A 21,745-nucleotide genomic window follows, 5' to 3' on the forward strand; every position below is an offset into this window, starting at 1 on the left:
TCTCCGGCCGCCTCTGGGGAGGAGCTTCTGGACAGCAAAGCGGAAGATGCGGGAGTCGCGTGACGATGCGTTTCACTTCCTCTTGCAGAAATCTTGAGATAATAACGTTTTCTGCCCTACTCACAGCCTTAAATACTTTGATTTAGGGTTGTGGTCGCATGTCCTTTGTTCTCTGGAATGTTAATGCGATTTCTTCAGACGAACTAACAGTTTTAGGGAACTTCCGGAGAGCGCGGGAAGGCTCTTACACGCTATTGCCTTCTTTGAGGGGGCGCCTCCGTGATGCACGTAGCCAGATTGCGCTATTTGACTCAATTTGGCTGAAAGCCATTAGACGTCTTTGTATTCTTGGCGCCCAGAAACAATTCCACTTACACTGTCCATCAAGCACTTGTTGAAACAGTTTCAATTTGAGAAATTCTGCAAAATATTTTGGTTTTAATAGCATGTGGCAAAATCTCAAATTTATTTTCCAAAGATTTTTTTTTAAAGTCTCTCAGAACTCTTGGCCATTTCTTTTATTTTCCACTAATACAGGTTTTTTAAAATTTTAATCTCTCAAAACTCTTGGCATAACTCTTGTTTGCTAGTTGTCCAATGATAAATGTGGCTTCAACAATGCCAGGGTACAGTTGGCCAAAGTGGGGAGAAGAAAAACATCTGAAGACAAGGCATTTTTATATATTAATATATACAGACTGGTGCCAAAAGATGGGCGTTTTCTTTTATACCCAGGTAGACTCTGCAGTTTGCAATCGTTGTACCTATACTTCTAGGTAAGGAGGAAAATTGATGGAACTGGATATTTGCAAATTTGAATAGACGAACGTTTTATTGGCTCTCCTGTTCTTTAACCGTAGTCACTTTCTGCAGATCTTGTCATCAGAGCACCTGCTTTAAGAGGGAGAAAAATCTATCAAAGTATAGCAATGTAAGTTGATCATCTCATTTAAAAATTAATTTTTAATTCATTATAAACGTTAAGATCATGCATGTATTGGAAAATATAATCATCTCTGAGTTTGAGTGTAAGTTTGGCTTTAAGGGGATTTCCCTGGTGGGTCAAACAGTAAAAGAATCTGCCTGCAATGAAGGAGACTTGAGTCAATCCATGGCTCAGGAAGATCCCCTGGAGAAGGGAATGACTACACACTTAAGTATTCTTGCTTGGAGAATTCCATGGACAGAGGAGTCTGGCCAGAGACAGTCCATGTGGTCGCAAAGAATAGTCAGTAACTGAGTGACTAACACAACACTTGGCCTAAAGAAGTAATTTTCAATAACAGTGGCCACTAATAGCAGCCCTTGCAAGGAAATGCTGTAATATAAAATGTATACTTGGAAAATAAATCAGAGTATAACTTACTTTTAGATAGAAATAATTATATAAAAGAACATGATGTTACAGGGCAATAAAATTACAGAGAAGAAAACAAGATTCTAATATATCTATGGCAATATAGATGAAGAAGACATGGTACATATATGCAATGGAATATTAGTCATAAAGGACAAAATAATGCCATTTGGAGCAACATAGATGGACCTAGTTAGTGATTGCCTGAGTGAAGAGATTGTACCGAGTGAAGTCAGAGAAACACAAATATGTGCTGTCACTTATATGTGGAATCTAAAACAAATGGTACAAATGAACTTACGTACAAAATAGAAACAGAGTTACAGATGGAGAAAATAGACTTATGGTTACCAGAGAGTAAGGGGGAGGGATAAATTGGAATTGACTTATGCTTACTACTATATATAAAATAGATAACTAAGAAGGACCTACTGTAAAGCACAGGGAACTCTACTCAATACTCTGTAATGGCATATAATAATCTAAAATAATTTAAATAATAATCTAATCTAATTAAAAAATAATCTAAAAAGAGTGGATGCTGCTGCTGCTGCTAAGTCGCTTCAGTCGTGTCCGACTGTGCGACCCCACTCCGTCCATGGGATTTTCCAGGCAAGAGTACTGGAGTGGGGTGCCATTGCCTTCTCCGAAAAAGAGTCGATATATGTATATAAATAACCGATTCACTTTGCTGTACACCTGAAACTAACACAACGTTGTACTCCAATAAAAATCAAAACAAAACAAAAACCAACCTTGTCCTGGCTGATACCCAGAGCTGCCTTACTTGAGCAGTAGAGGTCAGTGCTGCTCTTGATAAATGTAGAAGGATTGTTTGCAAAAGTGCACATGGTGAATACTTTATTAATGTATATTATTAGGTCTGTTTGGATGAAGCCTATAGTACAAATTTTAAGGAAAGTCTCCCTTTATTAGTTGAGCTCTTTTTTTTTTTAATTCACCAATATAGGAGATCCCTTTATTCCCTATTAAAAGTCAGTAACTTGTATATATGCAGCTAAAACATATAATGGGGGAAAGATCTCATTTATAGCAACAATAAATGAAAAAATATTCAAGACATGAGAAAAATGAAAGGGCATAAAAAATTTTAATGAAAATATATCTTATGAAGATTCAAATTTATAAATGTCTGTTATGTCATTGATCTAATCTTGGGCACATTTTACAGAAAATACTGTGAATTTTTGTTTATTTATTTTTGGCTGCACTGTGTCTTTGTTGCTTTGCACGGACTTGCTCTAGATGCGGTGCGTGGGGCTGCTCCTCAGTGCACTGGCTTCTCTCCTTGCAGAGCACAGGCTCTCAGGTACACCGGCTTCAGTAGCTGTACCACGCAGGCTCAGGAGTTGCAACACTCAGGCTCTAGGGCTCAGGCTCAGAAGTTGTGGCCCACAGGCTTAGTCGCTCTGCTGCATGTGCAGTCTTCGTGGATCAGGGATCAAAACTGTGTCCCCTGGATTGACAGGCAGATTCCTATCCACTGCACCACCAGTGAAGTTTGAAAATACTATAAATTAATTCAAGACATTGCTATTAAATAATGAAAAAAAATTTTAATGTTATAAAATACTCCAAATAAAATTTTTTTCATTTTCTACAGAGTTTTAGTGCTGATACTTTTATATATACTTAATATATAAAACTTTAAGTGATTTATTGCATTGTTTGAAAACACAGCTCCTCTTCTAATGCACAATTTATGCTTTTCTTAAAAAAAAAAAAAAAAAGCCAGCTTGATTCCCAATCAGTTGATCTTAACTTTCCCTTTGAAATAGTTCAGCAGACCCCAGAAGCCATTTCAGCCTAACTTACTAAAAGAAAATGGGGGGGAGGGGGCTGTTACTATTTAAAAGGACATTCAGTTCAGTTCAGTCGCTCAGTCATGTCCGACTCTTTGTGACCCCATGAATCGCAACACGCCAGGCCTCCCTGTCCATCACCAACTCCCGGAGTTTACACAAAATCATGTCCATCGAGTCGGTGATGCCATCTAACCATCCCATCCTCTGTCGTCCCCTTCTCCTCCTGCCCCCACTCCCTCCCAGCATCAGTCTTTTCCAATGAGTCAACTCTTCGCATGAGGTAGCCAAAGTACTGGAGTTCCAGCTTTAGCATCAGTCCTTCCAATGAACACCCAGGACTGGTCTCCTTTAGAATGGACTGATTGGATCTCCTTGCAGTCCAAGGGACTCTCAAGAGTCTTATCCAACATCACAGTTCAAAAACATCAACAGTCCATTTCTCACATCCATACATGACCACAGGAAAAACCATAACCTTGACTAGATGGACTTTTGTTGGCAAAGTAATGTCTCTGCTTTTGAATATGCTATCCAGGTTGGTCATAACTTTCCTTCTAAGGAGTAAGCATCTTTTAATTTCATGGCTACAGTCACCATCTGCAGTGATTTTGGAGCCCAGAAAAATAAAGTCTGACACTGTTTCCACTGTTTCCCCATCTATTTCCCATGAAGTGATGGGACCAGATGCCATGATCTTCGTTTTCTGAATGTTGAGCTTTAAGCCAACTTTTTCACTCTCCTCTTTCACTTTCATCAAGAGGCTTTTGAGTTCCTCTTCACTTTCTGCCATAAGGGTGGTGTCATCTGCATATCTGAGGTTATTGATATTTCTCCCGGCAATCTTGATTCCAGCTTGTGCTTCTTCCAGCCCAGCGTTTCTCATGATGTACTCAGCATATAAGTTAAATAAACAGGGTGACAATATACAGCCTTGACGGACTCCTTTTCCTATTTGGAACCAGTCTGTTGTTCCATGTCCAGTTCTAACTTGCTTCCTGACCTGCATACAGCTTTCTCAAGAGGCAGGTCTGGTGGTCTGGTATTCCCATCTCTTTCAGAATTTTCACAGTTTATTGTGATCCACATAGTGAAAGGCTTTGGCTTAGTCAATAAAGCAGAAATAGATGTTTTTCTGGAACTCTCTTGCTTTTTTGATGATCCAGCTGATGTTGGCAATTTGATCTCTGGTTCCTCTGCCTTTTCTAAAACCAGCTTGAACATCAGGAAGTTCATGGTTCATGTATTGCTGAAGCCTGGTTTGGAGAATTTTGAGCATTACTTTACTAGCGTGTGAGATGAGTGCAATTGTGTGGTAGTTTGAGCATTCTTTGGCATTGCCTTTCTCTGGGATTGGAATGAAAACTGACCTTTTCCAGTCCTGTGGCCACTGCTGAGTTTTCCAAATTTGCTGGCATATTGAGTGCAGCACTTTCACAGCATCATCTTTCAGGATTTGAAATAGCTCAACTGGAATTCCATCACCTCCACTAGCTTTGTTCATAGTGATGCTTTCTAAGGCCCACTTGACTTCACATTCCAGGATGTCTGGCTCTAGGTGAGTGATCACACTATCATGATTATCTGGGTCATGAAGATCTTTTTTGTACAGTTCTTCTGTGTATTCTTGCCACCTCTTAATACCTTCTGCTTCTGTTAGGTCCATACCATTTCTGTCCTTTATTGAGCCCATATTTGCATAAAATGTTCTCTTGGTATCTCTAATTTTCTTGAAGAGATCCCTAGTCTTTCCCATTCTGTTGTTTTCCTCTATTTCTTTGCATTGATCACTGAGTAAGGCTTCTCAGAGATTTGGCAGAAGAGTCAAATGATTAAGTTTAGAAGTTTTGATGGCTTCTGCTGTTGATGTTGGTAGACTTTCTCTCTAGAATGCTGCCATAAATATACATCTAGCCAATCAACCTGATTATTTTCTTAGCTTATTTCCTTCACAAACATGAATTTGGGGAAGAGAAGCTGATAGGGCTGGCCTGGGTAAGGGATCTACCCCTACTGAGTCACCTGTGGCTAGAAGGTCAAGGTATCACAAGGTATCACTAACAGGACCACAGGAGCTGCACTCCTGCATTTTAGGGGTCATTCCAAGAGAAGGGAGTGGCATTCCAAATTCCAAAATGGTTGTCACAACATTGTGGTTTTGAGTCTAATGGGACAGAAGTAAAACAGCATCTCTGTCTTTTCTCCAGCTCCTGTGATCAGCATTGTGTTGAAGGGAAAGAAATGTCCTATTTGTCTCATTATTGCCATCGTCTATATCAGCTTTTTAATATCGATAGAAATCTCTTCTGTCCATGGGATTCTCCAGATAAGAATTCTGGAGTGGGTAGCCATTCCCTACTCCAGGGGAACTTCCTAACCTAGGGATCAAACCTGTATCTCCTGAATTGCAGGCAGATTCTTTACTGCCTGAGCCGCCAGGGACACCTATCAGCTTCCTTAAGAAAAGCAAATTGGCATTGACCAATCAGTAGAAGGAAACTCTCCAAGGAGACAGAGCTATCTTACCCTTCTTCCCTGCAGTGTGCTTTCCCATTGCTAAACAATCATGGCTGTCACTGCCACCCTGGTCTCAGGCTTGCCCATCAACGCTCTGGTCTAAGTCTTCAGTATTAATTTCTCCTTGGCTAGTGGTTCTCAAACCATGGTTCATGGCAAGAAAACAAACAAAAAGACCATACAGAGACTAACAATGATTTAATATTGTTCTCAAAGCCTGTGTCAGTTTAAACAAAGAGAATCAATATTTAATTCTGTTCATTCAATCATTCACTCATTCTATGTTCACAAACTAGTTCAATGGATATTAATACTTGTCAAAACCTATCATGCGAAGCATGATAGCATATTCAAAAGCAGAGACATTACTTTGCCAACAAAGGTCCGTCTAGTCAAGGCTATGGTTTTTCCTGTGGTTGTATATGGAGGTGAGAGTTGGACTGGGAAGGAGGCTGAGTGCCAAAGAATTGATGCTTTTGAACTGTGGTGTTGGAGAAGACTCTTGAGAGTCCCTTGGACTGCAAGGAGATCCAACCAGTCCATTCTGAAGGAGATCAGCCCTGGGTGTTCTTTGGAAGGAATGATGCTAAAGCTGAAACTCCAGTATTTTGGCCACCTCATGTGAAGAGTTGACTCATTGGAAAAGACTCTGATGCTGGGAGGGATTGGGGGCAAGAGGAGAAGGGGACGACAGAGGATGAGATGGCTGGATGGCATCACTGCCTCGATGGACATGAGTCTGAGTGAACTCCTGGATTTGGTGATGGACAGGGAGGCCTGGCGTGCTGCGATTCATGGGGTCGCAAAGAGTCGGACACGACTGAACGACTGATCTGATCTGATCTGATCATGTGAAGAGTTGACTCATTGGAAAAGACCCTGATGCTGGGAGGGATTTGGGGCAGGAGGAGAAGGGGACAACAGAGGATGAAATGGCTGGAAGGCATCACCGACTAGATGGACATGAGTTTATGTAAACTCCGGGAGTTGGTGATGGACAGGGAAGCCTGGGATGCTACAATTCATGGGGTCGCAAAGAGTCGGACACGAGTGAGTGACTGAACTGAACTGATTATGTGCCAGGTGTCTGATATAACTATATAGTCACTCAAACCACAAGTTTCAAGTCCAAAAGCCTTTTCAAGTCATTTTTCCCTGGGAAGAAGTTTTGGGTCTGTAAGTTACTGTTCCCAAAGCTTCACATTTCTCCTGCTTTGGCACAGGGTTTCAGGTTCAGCACATGTAAGCAATTTTTTATTTTTGTCTACCCTTCTAAACACAAGGACTTCCCTAATGGCTCAGACGGTAAAGTGTCTGTCTACAATGCGGGAGACATGGGTTTGATCCCTGGGTTGGGAAGATCTGCTGGAGAAGGAAATGGCAATCTACTCCAGTACTATTGCCTGGAAAATCCCATGGATAGAGGAACTTGGTAGGCCACAGTCCATGGGGTTGCAAAGAGTTGGACACAACTGAGTGACTTCACTTTCATTTCCTTTCTAAACACAAAGCTTTGTGAGGACAGGGTGCTTGTCTATCTTGGTGACTAAAGTATCCTTGGCCTCTAGCACAAGGTAGGTGCTCCATAAACATTTGATGAACACAGATGGCCTTGTGTGCTATTACTGAGCCTGACTTGAATTGTATCAAGGACAAATGCATTGACGATCAGTGCCGGCAAGTCCACCCTTCTTGCCAGAGAGCTGCTGGGCAGAACGGATTATTTCTGTTTTCTCTGTCACTGATTTACTGCCCTTGACTTACGTAAGGGGATCAGCTACAACAAAGAACCCTGCACTATTGATCTAAAAGTATAACTGAACAAATAGTACTCCCTTCCTCCTCCACCAATGGCATCAACGTTTAAAAAAAAAAAAAAATGAAGTATTTTAGTAAGCAGAATCTCTGCAAATGTATTTCTTCTCACTGAAAATACAGAAATTTACTGTGTAATATTACACACTTTAAGGTGTTAGTATAGCTGTATAAAACTCTATGAAAACTCTAGCAATAACTAGGCTTAAACTCATAGTTATTACCACTCCATCAGTCATGCCTCTCACACAGATATGAATATCCAACCCACACTCACATATTACAATGAAAATGTAAGAGAAAACAAAGGGTAAGACACTATAGTCTCAAGAAAAAATGGCTGGCCAATTCAACAACAGCAAACCCAGGCCATATCTTTACCATGTTTTCGTTTTGTTGGGCAATATGTTGTAATGGGCACAGAGTGTGAACTGTCTGATTAGACAGACATGGGTCAAGTCCTGGTACCAGTACACCTTGAGTTCTTTACTTAACCTCTTGAGCCTGTGTTTCATCATTTTTAGAATTTAAAGTAAATAAGTGATTATTAGAACTTGGCATTTGAGGCCTGTTTCAATGAAAAGATAGTTCATTCACTCTTTCTATGATTTTTTTAATCAAATGCCTACTATTTCTTATTCACCAGTGTATCCTCAGCTTCTATTACACTGCTTGTCACATAGAAAGCCCTCAAGAGCTATTTGTGGAATGAATGTTCTGTCTCAGTCTTATGGAATGTGAATTCTAGTAGCTTCCTTCACTTTCCTGGTGATAATGGTTAGAATGCCTGTCAGAACAGAACAGAAAAGTGAGACTGTAAAGGAATTTTCACTTTAATGTTATGCAAGGTACTGTAATATACTAGAAGGAATTTTAAAAATTAACAGACCTCTGGAAATTAAATAATGGTCCTACTGCTAGTTGATGTAATGTCAGTGTTTGAAAATGAAGTAATAATGTGATAATGTTATCTCAAAAGAAAAAGCATTTTTAGTTTTCTTGACATAGTCAATCGTTTTAAATCAGCAAAAGTCTGACATCATTAAAACCCTGTCCAGATGGTTAAAATGGACTTTTTCTCAGTTACATTTTGAAGGAAAGTATTATTGCATCTTATTCTAATTAACATGCAGATACATACATCTGTTTTCCTCAGAGTGTGTATTCTTCTAAGAAAGTCTGTCAGTCGTGTATGACTCTTTGTGACCCCATGGACTGCAGCACACCAGGCTCCTCTGTTCATGGAGATTCTCCAAGCAAGAATACTGAAGTGAGTTGCCATGCCCTTCTCCAGGGGATCTTCCCAACATAGGGATTGAACCCAGGTCTCTGGCTTTGAAGGTGGATTCTTTACCATCTGAGCCACCAGGGAAACCCAATGAATGAGATGTAAATTTGGAATAATTCAGTCAATTATTTTTCTTATTTTAAACTCAATACTTTGATTCTATAAATCTGAGTTAAAAAGATTTAGGAATGCAACTTAAGCTATCCAGAGAAGAAAGAAATTTAATGTGTCTCATTCCATTATCAGCAGTCCGTTTCCAAGCATTGTTTAAAACATACTCTTCAGATCCAAACCTGGGTCTTTTTAATAAAATCACTTAAAATTGAATGACAAAGTTTTCACTTTCCATACCAAAAAACCCAGAAAATGCTGTAAAGCAGCACACTTGCTAGGATTTACACCATTGGCTTTGGTTTTCCTATTGATTATTGTAAGAGTTGTTAATCCTGATTGCAAAAAAACAATGAAAAGATAAGAGAGATGCATTTGTTAGCTTATAGGAAATCATGAAAGGAAATGGGACACATTTAGTGTCCGAACTTATATTTAGAATAGGTAAATGAAGGCTTCCCTGATAGATCGGACACGACTGAGAGACTTTCACTTTCTTTTCACTTTAAATGAAGGCTTCACTAATGTTAAAATAACATTGTTTTAAAGATAATATAAAATAAATTTTAAATATCTATCCAGTCACCATAATAATGATTTTCATTTAGGAATCTATAATCTACTAATCATTTTAATACAGTTTACAATTATTTGAAAATTTTAATGTATCAATAAAGAACAAAATATGAAAACTGGTTAGAGCAAATAATGACTGCATTTTCTTTTTGATGTTAGTCTATCGTAGCATAAGGCATGAATATTAATTTTGCTATTCTGATTAATGTCTGAAAGATAAGATGAACATATGGTAATGTAATTCTTGAGTTTAGTGGCCTTTTCAAAAACTAAATTACAGGATTACCTCCAAACAACATTTATGGTAAACCTTTAGTGAGTTCACAGTGTTAGTGGGTGCCTTGTAAGTAGGTCCAATATTTTGTGCTCAGATTAAAAGTATTTTTTTCTTCACACATTCTTTGGGAGCCTGTGTAGCATCCACATTAATTTACAGGAAATATAATACACAGCTCTTTTAGGAATGTCCCAATTTCCCATCATATTGTCCAATTAAATGAACTGAGGAACTTTGGTGTTACTAAACTTGGCCGACAGAGAACAATTGTATGACAAGTAAATAAGTCTTGCTGGGAAGATGTTGCTTAAGGGATAAAATGGTTCAGTCAACAAGTGAACCAAAAAATTAAATGTTAACTAAGGAAGGTAACCACTTGAAAAGGGATAGCTAACAGAGGATTCAGGTATATATAGGACTGAAGATCTCTCAGTTAAGTCCAAAGCGAAGGATGATTTCTTGCAACTTCGAAAAATTTAAAACCATGAAACATCTATTACTGCTACTTTTCTGTGCTTTTATAGTTCAGGCCCAATTTCCTACTGACTATGACGAGGTGACTTTTACATATTATTATATTCTTACTAACACTATTAATATAACATATAACCAAATCATAATCATATCTGAATTTTAATGAAATTAGCATTGATTTTAGTTATGAAATTGAATTGTTAATTTCTAGGACCTATTTTATTTAAAGAATGTTGTATAGTATTTCTTACATAAAAACAAAATAATAATTTCTCATTTTCTGCTTTATCACCTTTATTTTCCCAGGGACAAGATGACAGACCTAAGGTAAGATGTGCTTTTCTTGATTGTTGTCCCGAGTAGTATGATTTTCATTTAGTTCTAGCAATATGTTTTTATAATCTGAGAACAAAAACTTGAAAATTTCACAGACTATAAAATAAAAGAGCAGTATTTTAAAAGAAAAAAGCTGTAATTGCTGGGTAGCTTTTTGGTGAAGCAAGGTAATATGTAGCTCCTGAAATTATTGGCTATTGGTAAATGAAAATTGTGAACTAAATCTAAAAGTAAAATAGATCACATTCTGTGATAGAAGATTAAAAATTGTTTTTTATTGAGAAATTTATATATTGTTATTGTTAATGGTTATGAAATATAGCACTCCATTTAGTTTATTCATTTATAGAACAGTTTTGCCTCAAGTATCACTCCTACTGGTTTGAAGATGTCAAAATACAAAAATACATTTAGAAAAATGACACTTTAAGAATTTAAATTTTATTATCAGGTGACTCCTGATCTAATTACCTGTATATAACATAGTATCTGCCACACTAGAAAGAAAAGTGCACAGTGAATAAAGTAATTAAATGAAGTGATTCATTTTGGATCATTTGTTGAATTTAAATGGAACCTAATATATAGCTCCTGAAATAATATATAGCTCCTTTTAATTATCAAAGTATACATATAAAAAGATAGTTATATGGTTAATTGAGTTAGGTAAGAAAAATGTAAAGAATGTGTAAGAGTCAACTTTTATAAAGCAGTAGGCTAAGCACTTTTACATTCCTGCTCACTGACTAAAATACACAGAGATAGTTTACTTATTTATCCTTCCAACTGGATTTTCTAGTTTTAGTTATTAAATAATAATAAGTGGTCTTATTAAAAAATAAGTGGTCTTCATAAACCTAAATATTCATATAATTTCTTTTAAACATTTTTCATTTCCTTTTCTCTAGTAAAGCTAGATTACCATTGCTACCTTTCTAATGATACTCTAAATAAAAAGAAAGTACTTCTGTTATAATTTGATTTGTAATAAACAGATGAATCACATTTCATAAAATTTATGTTAGAACAGACCATCTTTGACTGTGACCATATATCTTCAAAACAATATATATTTCCTACAAATCTTCATACATGATTATTTTTATTGCAATTACACATAACATACTGTAGTTTAATTTCAGAAGTTAAGCAGGGGAATCTGGCCAGGTTTAAAGCCTAGCACTCTCCTACTAAATGTATTGTCTCTTACTGAATAAATGATAGTAAAATTCCAAATACAGTCATTCAGTGACCTCTAGACCCACCAGATAGCTGAGCTTAGTCTCTGGTGCAAATCTAGTCCTTTGTTAATTTTTAATTAAACCCTGAAAATGAAAGGTGTGGTGGTGGTGGTGGTGGTTTAGTTGTTAAGTCGTGTCCGACTCTGCGACCCCATGGACTGTATAGCCCACCAGGCTCCTCTGTCCATGGAATTCTCCAGGCTAGAATACTGGAGTGGGTTGCCATTTCCTTCTCTACCTGAAAGGTGTAATTACTGACAAAGACCGTATGATGATAATAAAGTTAATCCAGGCCAGCACTTTTGCATTGTATTGCATATTTTCCACTTCACTATCTTTTAATGTTGTATTTTAATTAGCAAATAATTTCATTGCAATGCACATAACCTAAGAATTATTTAAATGAAATAATTATTTTAAATGAGAAAATCATGGCATTTGATAAAGAAATCATGTAAGAAATTTCATGAGAATGATTTGACAATTTTGTTAATAGACAAGATTGGAGTTAGTAGTGGAAAAGCCACTTACACTGTAGTATCTGTTACTGTTATGTGTGATTGCAATAAAGATAATAATGAGAACTTAATATGTGCCAGGCACTCTTCTAAGGGTGTCACATGCAGTAAGTCATTTAATCCTTAAAATCATCTTATATAGCAGATATTATGACTACCTTTATTTTAGAGATAAAGTAATTCACCCGCAGTCTTTAGAACTAGAAAGTGGTGTGGGCCAAGACTTGAAACCAAGTAGTCTGACTCCAGAATACCTTATTCCTTTACAAACGTGTTAGAGTCAATTGGTGTCTTATTACAAATACATTTGTTTTTAATAAATCTATATTGCCACTTAAGTATTATTAACTAAGAGCTAGTGAAATAATCAGTTCATAAAAATTAAAAGTGATAATTACTGGAATTTAGTAATCCAAGTGGCTTGAGAACATTTTTTCCTCCTGACAGTATAGATTTAATAGTATTTTGTGTGTTCTAATGTATAGATTTCAGGAATCTGAGTTCATTGCTATTCATCATCTGATGCAACTTTTTTTAAGGACTCTTTTTAAAACTCCTCAAGGTACAATAGCTCTTTGCACTGTTTTTCTTTCTGCTCTTACTAAAGAGACCTGAGGAACCTATTGATTTGCCAACAATAGCTAGTCAGTTGATGGTCCTTAAGCAAATCATAGTTTACTAACCTAAGTTATAAAATGAGACTGTTGGAATACTACATCTCAAGTTTTCCACAACACTCTTCGTTTTATTTCTGCCTGGCCCCCTGAAGGTAGGTTTGGGTGCCCGCGGTCATCGGCCCTATGACAAGAAGAAGGAAGAGGCCCCCAGCCTGAGACCTGTGCCCCCTCCCATCAGCGGAGGTGGCTATCGGGCTCGTCCCGCCACAGCAACTGTGGGCCAGAAGAAAGTGGAGAGAAAGCCCCCTGACGCTGATGGCTGCCTGCACGCGGACCCGGATCTGGTGGGTGCACTCATGGCTCTGACCGCCGTGGGCCTCCCGTGTGGAGAAGCCCGCATTCATGTGTCTTCCTGATGAGCACTGACCCACGTTACCATCACTGTCATTTTGCTTGCTTCTTTTGGATGTAAATACAGAACATAAACTTACTGGGCCTTGGGCTAAGGGTGCTTTTCTAGTTTTCTTTGGTCTGCAGCCAAGATTACAAATCAGGACACAGGATGTTCCCTCTTCTTCATACTTGCCCACTTTGTCTGTTCAGGTGGTAATACTTTCATACCTAATTACCTTTGTTCTATGGTAAGGATTATTTTTAATCTTCAGAGAATTATAATGGTGAGTCTAGAACTTCTGGTCTTATATAAAGAAAGATATCATTGAATTTTCACTATGTGCTTGTTTTGCAAATACCTCAATCCTACATCTGATGTTGGCTATTTTCTTTGTATATAGGGTGTGTTGTGTCCTACAGGATGTAAGTTGCAAGATACTTTGGTAAGACAGGAGAGACCAATCCGAAAGAGTATAGAAGATTTACGTAATACTGTGGACTCTGTTTCCCGGACCTCTTCTTCCACCTTTCAATATATAACTCTGCTAAAAAACATGTGGAAAGGAAGGCAGAATCAAGTACAAGGTAGATATCCTTGTGGTTTCTGTTTGATTCTATTACAAAATTGAAACTGTCAGAGTGCCATGGGAACGCACAGTTCTGAGAAGATCCAGGTCTCTAGATGAGCCTGGGTAGTTCAGTATGAGCCTGATTACCCCAAGGTCCTCACTTAGGCATCTTCACCTGCAGCTTGTTTGTAATAGTAATAGTATTGTAATACTAGTAATAGTATTGTAATACTATGTAATAGTTTGTAAGCACTATTCAACTCTAACTCCCAGTCTGGCATCAGAAAGGATGATTTTCTGTGAAAATTTTTACTGTGAGTCCTTATTTTTATTCAATAAGAAACTTATGACTCTGAAGACAATATATTCCCAGAGTGAAAATTTACCATTTATAGATTTAACCTTTGACATTTTAAATATACATGTCTATGATATCTTCAGTTGAATTGCAAATAATGACCCCATCATTTGAAACTTGAGATCTGAATTTCGAGTGGTATTGGCCTGGTGGTTAGGAATCAGCTAGTGACTGAACTGGCCGTAGGTGTCTCAGGGAGTAGCCTACCCAAATCTGGACATTTTTTCAAAGGAATCATGGCATTTCTCTTGCATATTTCTGCTGCAGTTATGTGAGATGGATAAGTAAATTAAGTGTATGTACTCTATAAGATGTTGAACTTCTGAGATGGAACTTCTGCTTTCTCCTCTTTTCCTTATCAAAGAAATAAATAAACAACTTATTGAATATATCATTAGGCTTAATTTTTACCTTAATCTAAGGTAAATTACTAGTGTAGTGACTATACTTTATGTTAATTTATGTATGCCATGGACCAAATAATTTTCCCTAAGTGCAACTACATATCACAACTGCCCGATGCCCGAGTCTAGTCTATTCTCAAAATCAAAATCATGATTGTATAGTTGAATACATTTAATTTTTTGTCAAGAGAAAACGCTAACCATTCCTACACAATTTTTCCAGATAATGAAAATGTAGTAAACGAGTACTCCTCACATCTGGAAAAGCACCAGTTATATATAGATGAGACTGTGAAGAATAATATCCCAACTAAGCTTCGTGTGCTCCGTTCAATTCTGGAGAATTTGAGAAGCAAAATACAAAAATTAGAATCGGATGTCTCAACTCAGATGGAATACTGCCGCACCCCGTGTACTGTTACTTGCAATATTCCTGTGGTGTCTGGCAAAGGTAACTAGTTAAATATATTTCTAGAAGGTTACGGAAGAATTCACACTCTCTAAGAATAAGAGAACTGAAACAAGTTCAGTAGATTTCCCCCAACAGATCCTAAGTACCTCTCAGCACATCATGAAGATATCCCCAGCATACCTAATGCACTCACCAGCTTTTGAAGAGTAGGAAGCAGCGTGATGATGCTGGTAGCTCAATGGGTGTAATGTACATACTTGCTTGAATAGATGGGAACCATGGATAGATGCAGGGACTTCTCCATCACATGTGTTCTGGAAGTTTATGGATATCAAGATATAAAAGGTGGAGAAGGGCTTTTTCACTCCCTTGGAAGATTACGAGTGTGATTTTTAGTAAGAGGAAGCATCAGTTTCTGTAACATTTATCCTCAAATATCTAAAATAAAACATTCTTTAGTAATCAGTTATCTTACAAACTTGGTGACTAAATACAAAGTAATGATGTTGTATTCCCTAAATACAATTTGTTCTCCTATGATTGCAGAATGTGAGGAAATCATCAGGAATGGAGGTGAAACATCTGAAATGTACCTCATTCAGCCTGAGGATTCTAGCAAACCATATAGAGTATACTGTGATATGAAAACGGAAAAAGGAGGTACGTGTTTGATAGCTTTTGACTATTATGCTGAAATTATTTTGATACCATAAAATGCCAGGAAATAAAATCTAGCTTTAACAAAACTAACAATGAGCCATTTGATTTGGAATTCAATCTGATATTTTAGAAGTTATAAAATATTTATGATTCACAGTTTTGGGTAAAAGATAAAGCACTTGCAGTTTCCAAAGATTTTTCAAGTTTTCCTTTCACATTTATTTCCTTATTATATCTATTTAAGGACACTAAATATCAGTGGGCATAAATTAAATGGACAAGGAAGTCAGACATTGCCCCCAAAGGGTCATTATTTGTTAGTGGTTAATATGTGTTATTTGTTTTCTTTCAACCAAAGGATGGACAGTAATTCAGAACCGTCAAGATGGTAGTGTTGACTTTGGCAGGAAATGGGATCCATATAAACAAGGATTTGGAAATATTGCAACCAATGCAGAAGGGAAGAAATACTGTGGTGTACCAGGTAACAACTGGGAGTACAAAATAAGACCATTCTTTATTTAGATTTTTTTCCGTTTAAAAAATATAGTGTTGGTAGTCTGCTTTTAGGAGTTTTAGGAGGTTAAGAAGTATTTACAAAAAGAGCATAAAAGCTAATGATAAGAGGGGAAAGGCAGTTTTTTGCTTTCAAAGGTTTTATTTTTGGTGAGATTTTATTTTCTTTTTCCTTTAGGTGAGTATTGGCTCGGAAATGACAGAATTAGCCAGCTTACCAATATGGGACCCACAAAGCTTTTGATTGAAATGGAGGACTGGAAAGGCGATAAGGTGACGGCACTCTATGAAGGATTTACTGTACAGAATGAGGCCAACAAATATCAACTGTCAGTGAGCAAATACAAAGGAACAGCTGGCAATGCCCTCATAGAAGGGGCTTCTCAACTGGTGGGAGAAAACCGGACCATGACCATCCACAACAGCATGTTCTTCAGCACATACGACAGAGACAACGACGGCTGGTACGTGCTGCTGCTTCTCTCCTGCTTTCAGTGCCACGGTCATGTTGCCGCCTGGAGTCGTTCATGACAGCAAACATGACTAGTGACTCTCGTTTCCTGGGTAGTTCCTGTATGCCAGCACTGTACTAAGCTCTCTCTGAAGCACTTCAGCTATAAGGTGGCCACTGCTGTCCTCATTTTACACATGAAGAGTAGCAAGATTAAGTAATTTACCCAACATTACATAACCATAAAAAATACAACTGTAATTTGAGCACAGTTACTTTCTAAGTAGTGAGTACTGAGATAGATTTCTGTATGTCTATCATAGACTGTGTCTTTTGAAACCTCTATTTTGTTTTCTAAGAATCTGTAACACTAAGAGATATGAAAGCTATCATTTCAGGATAACATAATGAATATTGGTGAATTTGCCACATGGGCCCAGTCATCTCCCTTTCTTGCTATAGGGCACAGAAAGCCCTTGGTGCATTATTGTGACTTTCCATATAGAATCAGAGGGAAGGAATATTGCACCCAGTACTCGTCTGTGGGCTTTGCAAAGAATTAACTTGAGAGCACTGCAGTTGTAATAACTCCAAACAAATTTCCTTTCAGGAAAACTACAGATCCCAGAAAGCAGTGTTCTAAAGAAGATGGTGGTGGATGGTGGTATAACCGATGCCATGCAGCCAATCCCAATGGCAGATACTACTGGGGTGGAGCGTACACCTGGGACATGGCAAAGCACGGCACAGACGATGGAGTGGTGTGGATGAACTGGCAGGGCTCCTGGTACTCAATGAAGAAGATGTCCATGAAGATCAGGCCTTACTTCCCAGAGCAATAGTACCCCCCACACAGAGTATTATTCTTCCACATGTAATAACATTTTTATATATCATGTTATCAGAAATTTTTTTTCATACCTTATATCTCTCTAAAGCTATCAAAATGTAGTTGGTGTGAGTTTTCAGAAAAAGTTTTTAGGACAAATGACATTAAAAACAGCACATGGTTTTCTTTCATATTTGTCATTTCCATTGTGTACCAAGAAGTAACTAAAAGGATGATTGTGGACAGTCAGTGTTCATAATTTCCATTCCAGTGGATTGTGAGAAGTTTCAAATTAGGAAGAGAAATTGAGGTGAAGTAAAATCATGTGTTTAAAATCCACTTTGAACCTCTCTTTATTTATGTAAGATCTATCACAGAAAACTCAAAAAGATTTATTCATTAAACCGGTTTATGTTACAATAAATTAGTGTCTTATTTTGTAATCCACGTGGTCACTGAGTTAGGCTTTGAAGCTGTGAGCAGAGAGAAGCGTTCACAACCTCAAGCAGCTAACGAGCTGACTGGGGCACCCTGAAGGTTCAGCGTCTCACCCTGCTTCACGAAAAGTCACTGCTCTGCAGGGAGGTAGACTTGAGGACCAGAGAGACCAAGAGCACAGTCCCAGTCAAGTCTTCTCCATTTGGTTTTTGAGGGAAACAGTGAGCTAACAAGCAGCACTTGCCCCTGGAAATTTGGCCTACTGGCCTCAATTGGGTTTTTGTTTTACACGTGGTCACAGCAGAACCAAAACAGAAGTGGATTTCTCCTTTCCACTTCTTGGGAAATGAGTATGTCAACTCAAATTTTCTTTCCCTTTGTATTCTCCATCTGCCCTGGGACAACCCTCTGACCCTCTGGCTTCCTTCCCTCCTGCAGTGTCATTGCCCCTGATTTTCATGGAAGCAGTGTCCTGAAGCCCGTGGTGGTCATCTCTGCATCTAAGCAAATGTTCATTTCTATCATGGCAATGCCATCACTCTCTTAACTCCTCATCATACCTTACCTTTTATCCGGTTTCCCTGCCATAAGTTCTGTCCCATCCCTACCTATATTCAAGCTGTTACTGTTATAATAAATTAATGTAACAGAGTATATTAAGTGTACTAAAAATAGAAAATTGTGCTAAACAGAAAATTCTGACCAAGTTACTTTCCTACTTAATGTTAGCTTGTTGTTATCTAAGGGTTAAAATCCAGGCTTCTTAGCTGGGAGTGAAAATGGTTTGTTACTTGGTCCCAGCACTGTCTTCTGCCCCTGTCCCCCTTCACCATACACCTACATTCTTGTCACAGTGAATTTTTCACCATGCCAGGAAAGGGCAGGCCCCTTAATATTATGTTCCTGTTGTCAACAGCATCTTTCCTCCAATACCATCTGACAAATTGGTGTTCATTTTCAAGGCTTAATTTAAATGCCATTTGTTAGGTCTACATATCTTTCTCCTTTGCTAGTAATGAGCTCTTATTAATTTTTGATTCCAGAATCATCTGTCAGAAAGTATGATTTTTATAAATTTATAAATATTATATAATGTATACATTTATATATATTAAAATATATAAATCTTATATTATTAAGACCTTATTGTTCAGTTGTTAAGTCACATCTGACTCTGTGTGACCCAGTGGACTGCAGCTCACCAGGCTTCCCTGTCCTTCACTGTCTCCCAGAGTTGCCTCAAACTCATGTCTATTGAGTTGGTGATGCCATCCAACCATCTCGTCCTCTGTTGTCCCCTTTTCCTCCTGCCCTCAATCTTTCCCAACATCAGGGTCTTTTCCAATGAGTTAGATCTTCAAATCAGGTGGCCAAAGTATTGTAGCTTCAGCTTAACCATCAGTCCTTCCAATGAATATTTGGTGCTGATTTCCTTTAGGATTTTCTTTAAGATCTTGGATAGACCTTTTATAACGTAGAACACATTTTCCAAAAAAAGGTACACATAGAAACTCAATATGCAAAATACTTGAAAGTAGACGTTTTTAAGCAAGACTGAGTATAGCAAAAGCCCAAGGAAAAAAGGATGGGGAGGTGCAATATCCCTCAGACCTTTGCTCAATCCCCTTATGTACTCAGGACTGAGTGAATTCCTAGAATTTAAAGTAAAGCCACAGATTAAAACCCACTAAAGGAGATAATCCTGTGGTCAATTCTTAGTTAATGTACAGGTATCAGAAACATGGAGATCACACCTAGGTAATACGTAATATCTATCTAGAAAGAAATAAGCATTCTTATGCGAAGAGTTGACTCATTGAAAAAGACCCTGATGCTGGGAGGGATTGGGGGCAGGAGGAGAAGGGGACGACAGAGGATGAGATGGCTGGATGGCATCACCAACTCAATGGATGTGAGTTTGGGTAAAGTCCAGGAGTTGGTGATGGACAGGGAGGCCTGGCGTGCTGCGATTCATGGGGTCGCAAAGAGTCGGACATGATTGAGTGACTGAACTGAACTGAACTGAAGGTATCATTTGGTAAAAAATGTTACATATCTGATTTTTGCCCATTCAAGTTTTAAATTTTTAAATACAGTCAAAAGGTAGTGTCCCCTTGTTAGAGTATATAAAACAGTATCTAAAAACTTTAGCTCATGACTTTTATGAAGATAATAAAAAATGAGTTGAAATTAATAATTTCATATTTTCGCATGAGAACTATAACATATTTCTTATACAATTAAGACTGAAAGTATAAAACAAATTGTGGAGGACATGGAAACTCACTCCAGTATTGTATTCTTGCCTGGAGAATCCCCATGGACAGAGGAGGCATGCAAGCTACAGTCCATGGGGTCACAAAGAGTCAGACACAACTGAGTGACTAAACCCAGCACAGCATATATAGTTCATTAGAGCTATGAAGGATATATGAACCTGGGACATAAACTTCCCATTCCTCTGCATTTAGGAACCAAGGAAAAACAGATAACTAATATAACTAAAGGCCTGTTTTTTAAAATGAACATATGTGGGGCAAAAACATGGATTATCTAACATATCACAAACCACAGTAGTTGAGCCAACACTTCTGTTTAACCATTGCACACTGAAATACCATGTACAATGATCATCTAAACCTGCAGAACTTATTTAGAACACAGAGTTCCTGGTCTCAACCTAGGTTTATTGCATCAGAGTCTCTACATGGGAAGATGGAAAAAAAATATTTTTTAAATAAATGACCCTAAGAGATTCTGATCAGTGGCTGGACTTCAGAACAAGTGAGTCAGGCTGTGTTTGCATTCTCCAGAGACTCCTGTCTTTCTTATCTAGCACTTTTTCCACTCAAGTGGTGACTATGAGGCAATATTTAGAGAAAGAGGTCATCTTTGAGATTACGTGACTTCACAGATAACCACTGCTTATGTTTAAGATCCAGTTTGGGTTTAGCAACATGATCCCCAAATACTTGAACCACTATTTCTACTCTGGTATCTATCAGTCTCAGGTGATTCTTTAGTTGGACTTTTAGTTTTTCTGAGGTGTAGAAACAAATGAGAGATGCTACCTACCTTTTTGTACGTAGAGCTGAAGCTGTGGTTCTGAACACTATGCACCCCCACACTGTGCCGTGTGATTTGATGATCCCTCCTTGAGTTTCCTCTGCCGTGCAGCTCTGCACCAAGTCACAGTGTGCTGGTGTGTTACGGCTAAACCTAGGAAAGGGAATAAGTTCTGTTTATTTTAACATCAATTGTGGGTTGTTGCTTTTTTTTTTTTTTTTTGGCCACACAAATTCACATGTGGGTTCTTAGTTCCCTGACCAGGGATCAATCGAACCTGCAGTCCCTGCATTTGAAGTGCAGAGTCACAATCTCTGAACAGCCAGGGAAGACCCTAATTATGGTTTTAAATAATGAAAGTAGTACTATTACTTTAGATAATAGTAAAACTCATGTCCATTGAGTTGATGATGCCATCCAACCATCTCATCTTCTGTTGTCTCCTTTTTCTCCTACCCTCAATGTTTCCCAGCATACGGTCTTTTCCAGTGAGTCAGTTCTTCACATTAGGGGGTCAAAGTATTGGAGCTTCAACTTCAGCTTCAGTCCTTCCAATGAATATTCAAGGTTTATTTCCTTTAGGATTGACTGGTTTGATCTCCTTTCTGTCCAAGGGATTCTCAAGTGTCATCTCCAGCACCACAGTTTAAAAGTATCAATTCTTTGATGCTCAGCCTTCATTATGGTCCAAATCTCATA

General features: G+C 38.0%; 1 protein-coding gene and 1 long non-coding RNA gene across 2 annotated transcripts; both read left to right on the forward strand.

Annotated features, from left to right (window-relative positions):
- The first annotated feature begins 22 nt into the window (after positions 1 to 22).
- On the forward strand, positions 23 to 8,770 carry LOC113875084. The gene is made up of 3 exons (XR_003506148.1): positions 23 to 776; positions 874 to 931; positions 8,669 to 8,770. It is a non-coding gene; the product is annotated as an uncharacterized LOC113875084 (long non-coding RNA).
- A 1,341-nt stretch (positions 8,771 to 10,111) lies between these two features.
- Positions 10,112 to 17,966, forward strand: FGB (fibrinogen beta chain). The gene is made up of 9 exons (XM_027513501.1): positions 10,112 to 10,320; positions 10,545 to 10,565; positions 13,103 to 13,294; positions 13,745 to 13,928; positions 14,898 to 15,125; positions 15,633 to 15,746; positions 16,105 to 16,230; positions 16,441 to 16,726; positions 17,324 to 17,966. Exons 1-9 carry the CDS (start codon positions 10,216 to 10,218, stop codon positions 17,553 to 17,555), a joined length of 1,488 nt encoding a protein of 495 aa, XP_027369302.1. The 5' UTR covers positions 10,112 to 10,215; the 3' UTR covers positions 17,556 to 17,966.
- The last annotated feature ends 3,779 nt before the right edge of the window (positions 17,967 to 21,745 follow it).

This window comes from Bos indicus x Bos taurus, chromosome 17 (assembly GCF_003369695.1).
Source record: "Bos indicus x Bos taurus breed Angus x Brahman F1 hybrid chromosome 17, Bos_hybrid_MaternalHap_v2.0, whole genome shotgun sequence".
In the NCBI taxonomy this organism is placed as follows: Eukaryota; Metazoa; Chordata; class Mammalia; order Artiodactyla; family Bovidae; genus Bos; species Bos indicus x Bos taurus.

Excerpts from the sequence above, each read along its gene's own strand:
- FGB (XM_027513501.1), top strand. The coding sequence starts at position 10,216 with ATGATTTCTTGCAACTTCGAAAAATTTAAAACCATGAAACATCTATTA. Across the intron at positions 13,929-14,897 it reads AAGGCAGAATCAAGTACAAG|ATAATGAAAATGTAGTAAAC; the intron begins GTAGATATCCTT and ends CAATTTTTCCAG. Across the intron at positions 15,126-15,632 it reads TCCTGTGGTGTCTGGCAAAG|AATGTGAGGAAATCATCAGG; the intron begins GTAACTAGTTAA and ends CTATGATTGCAG.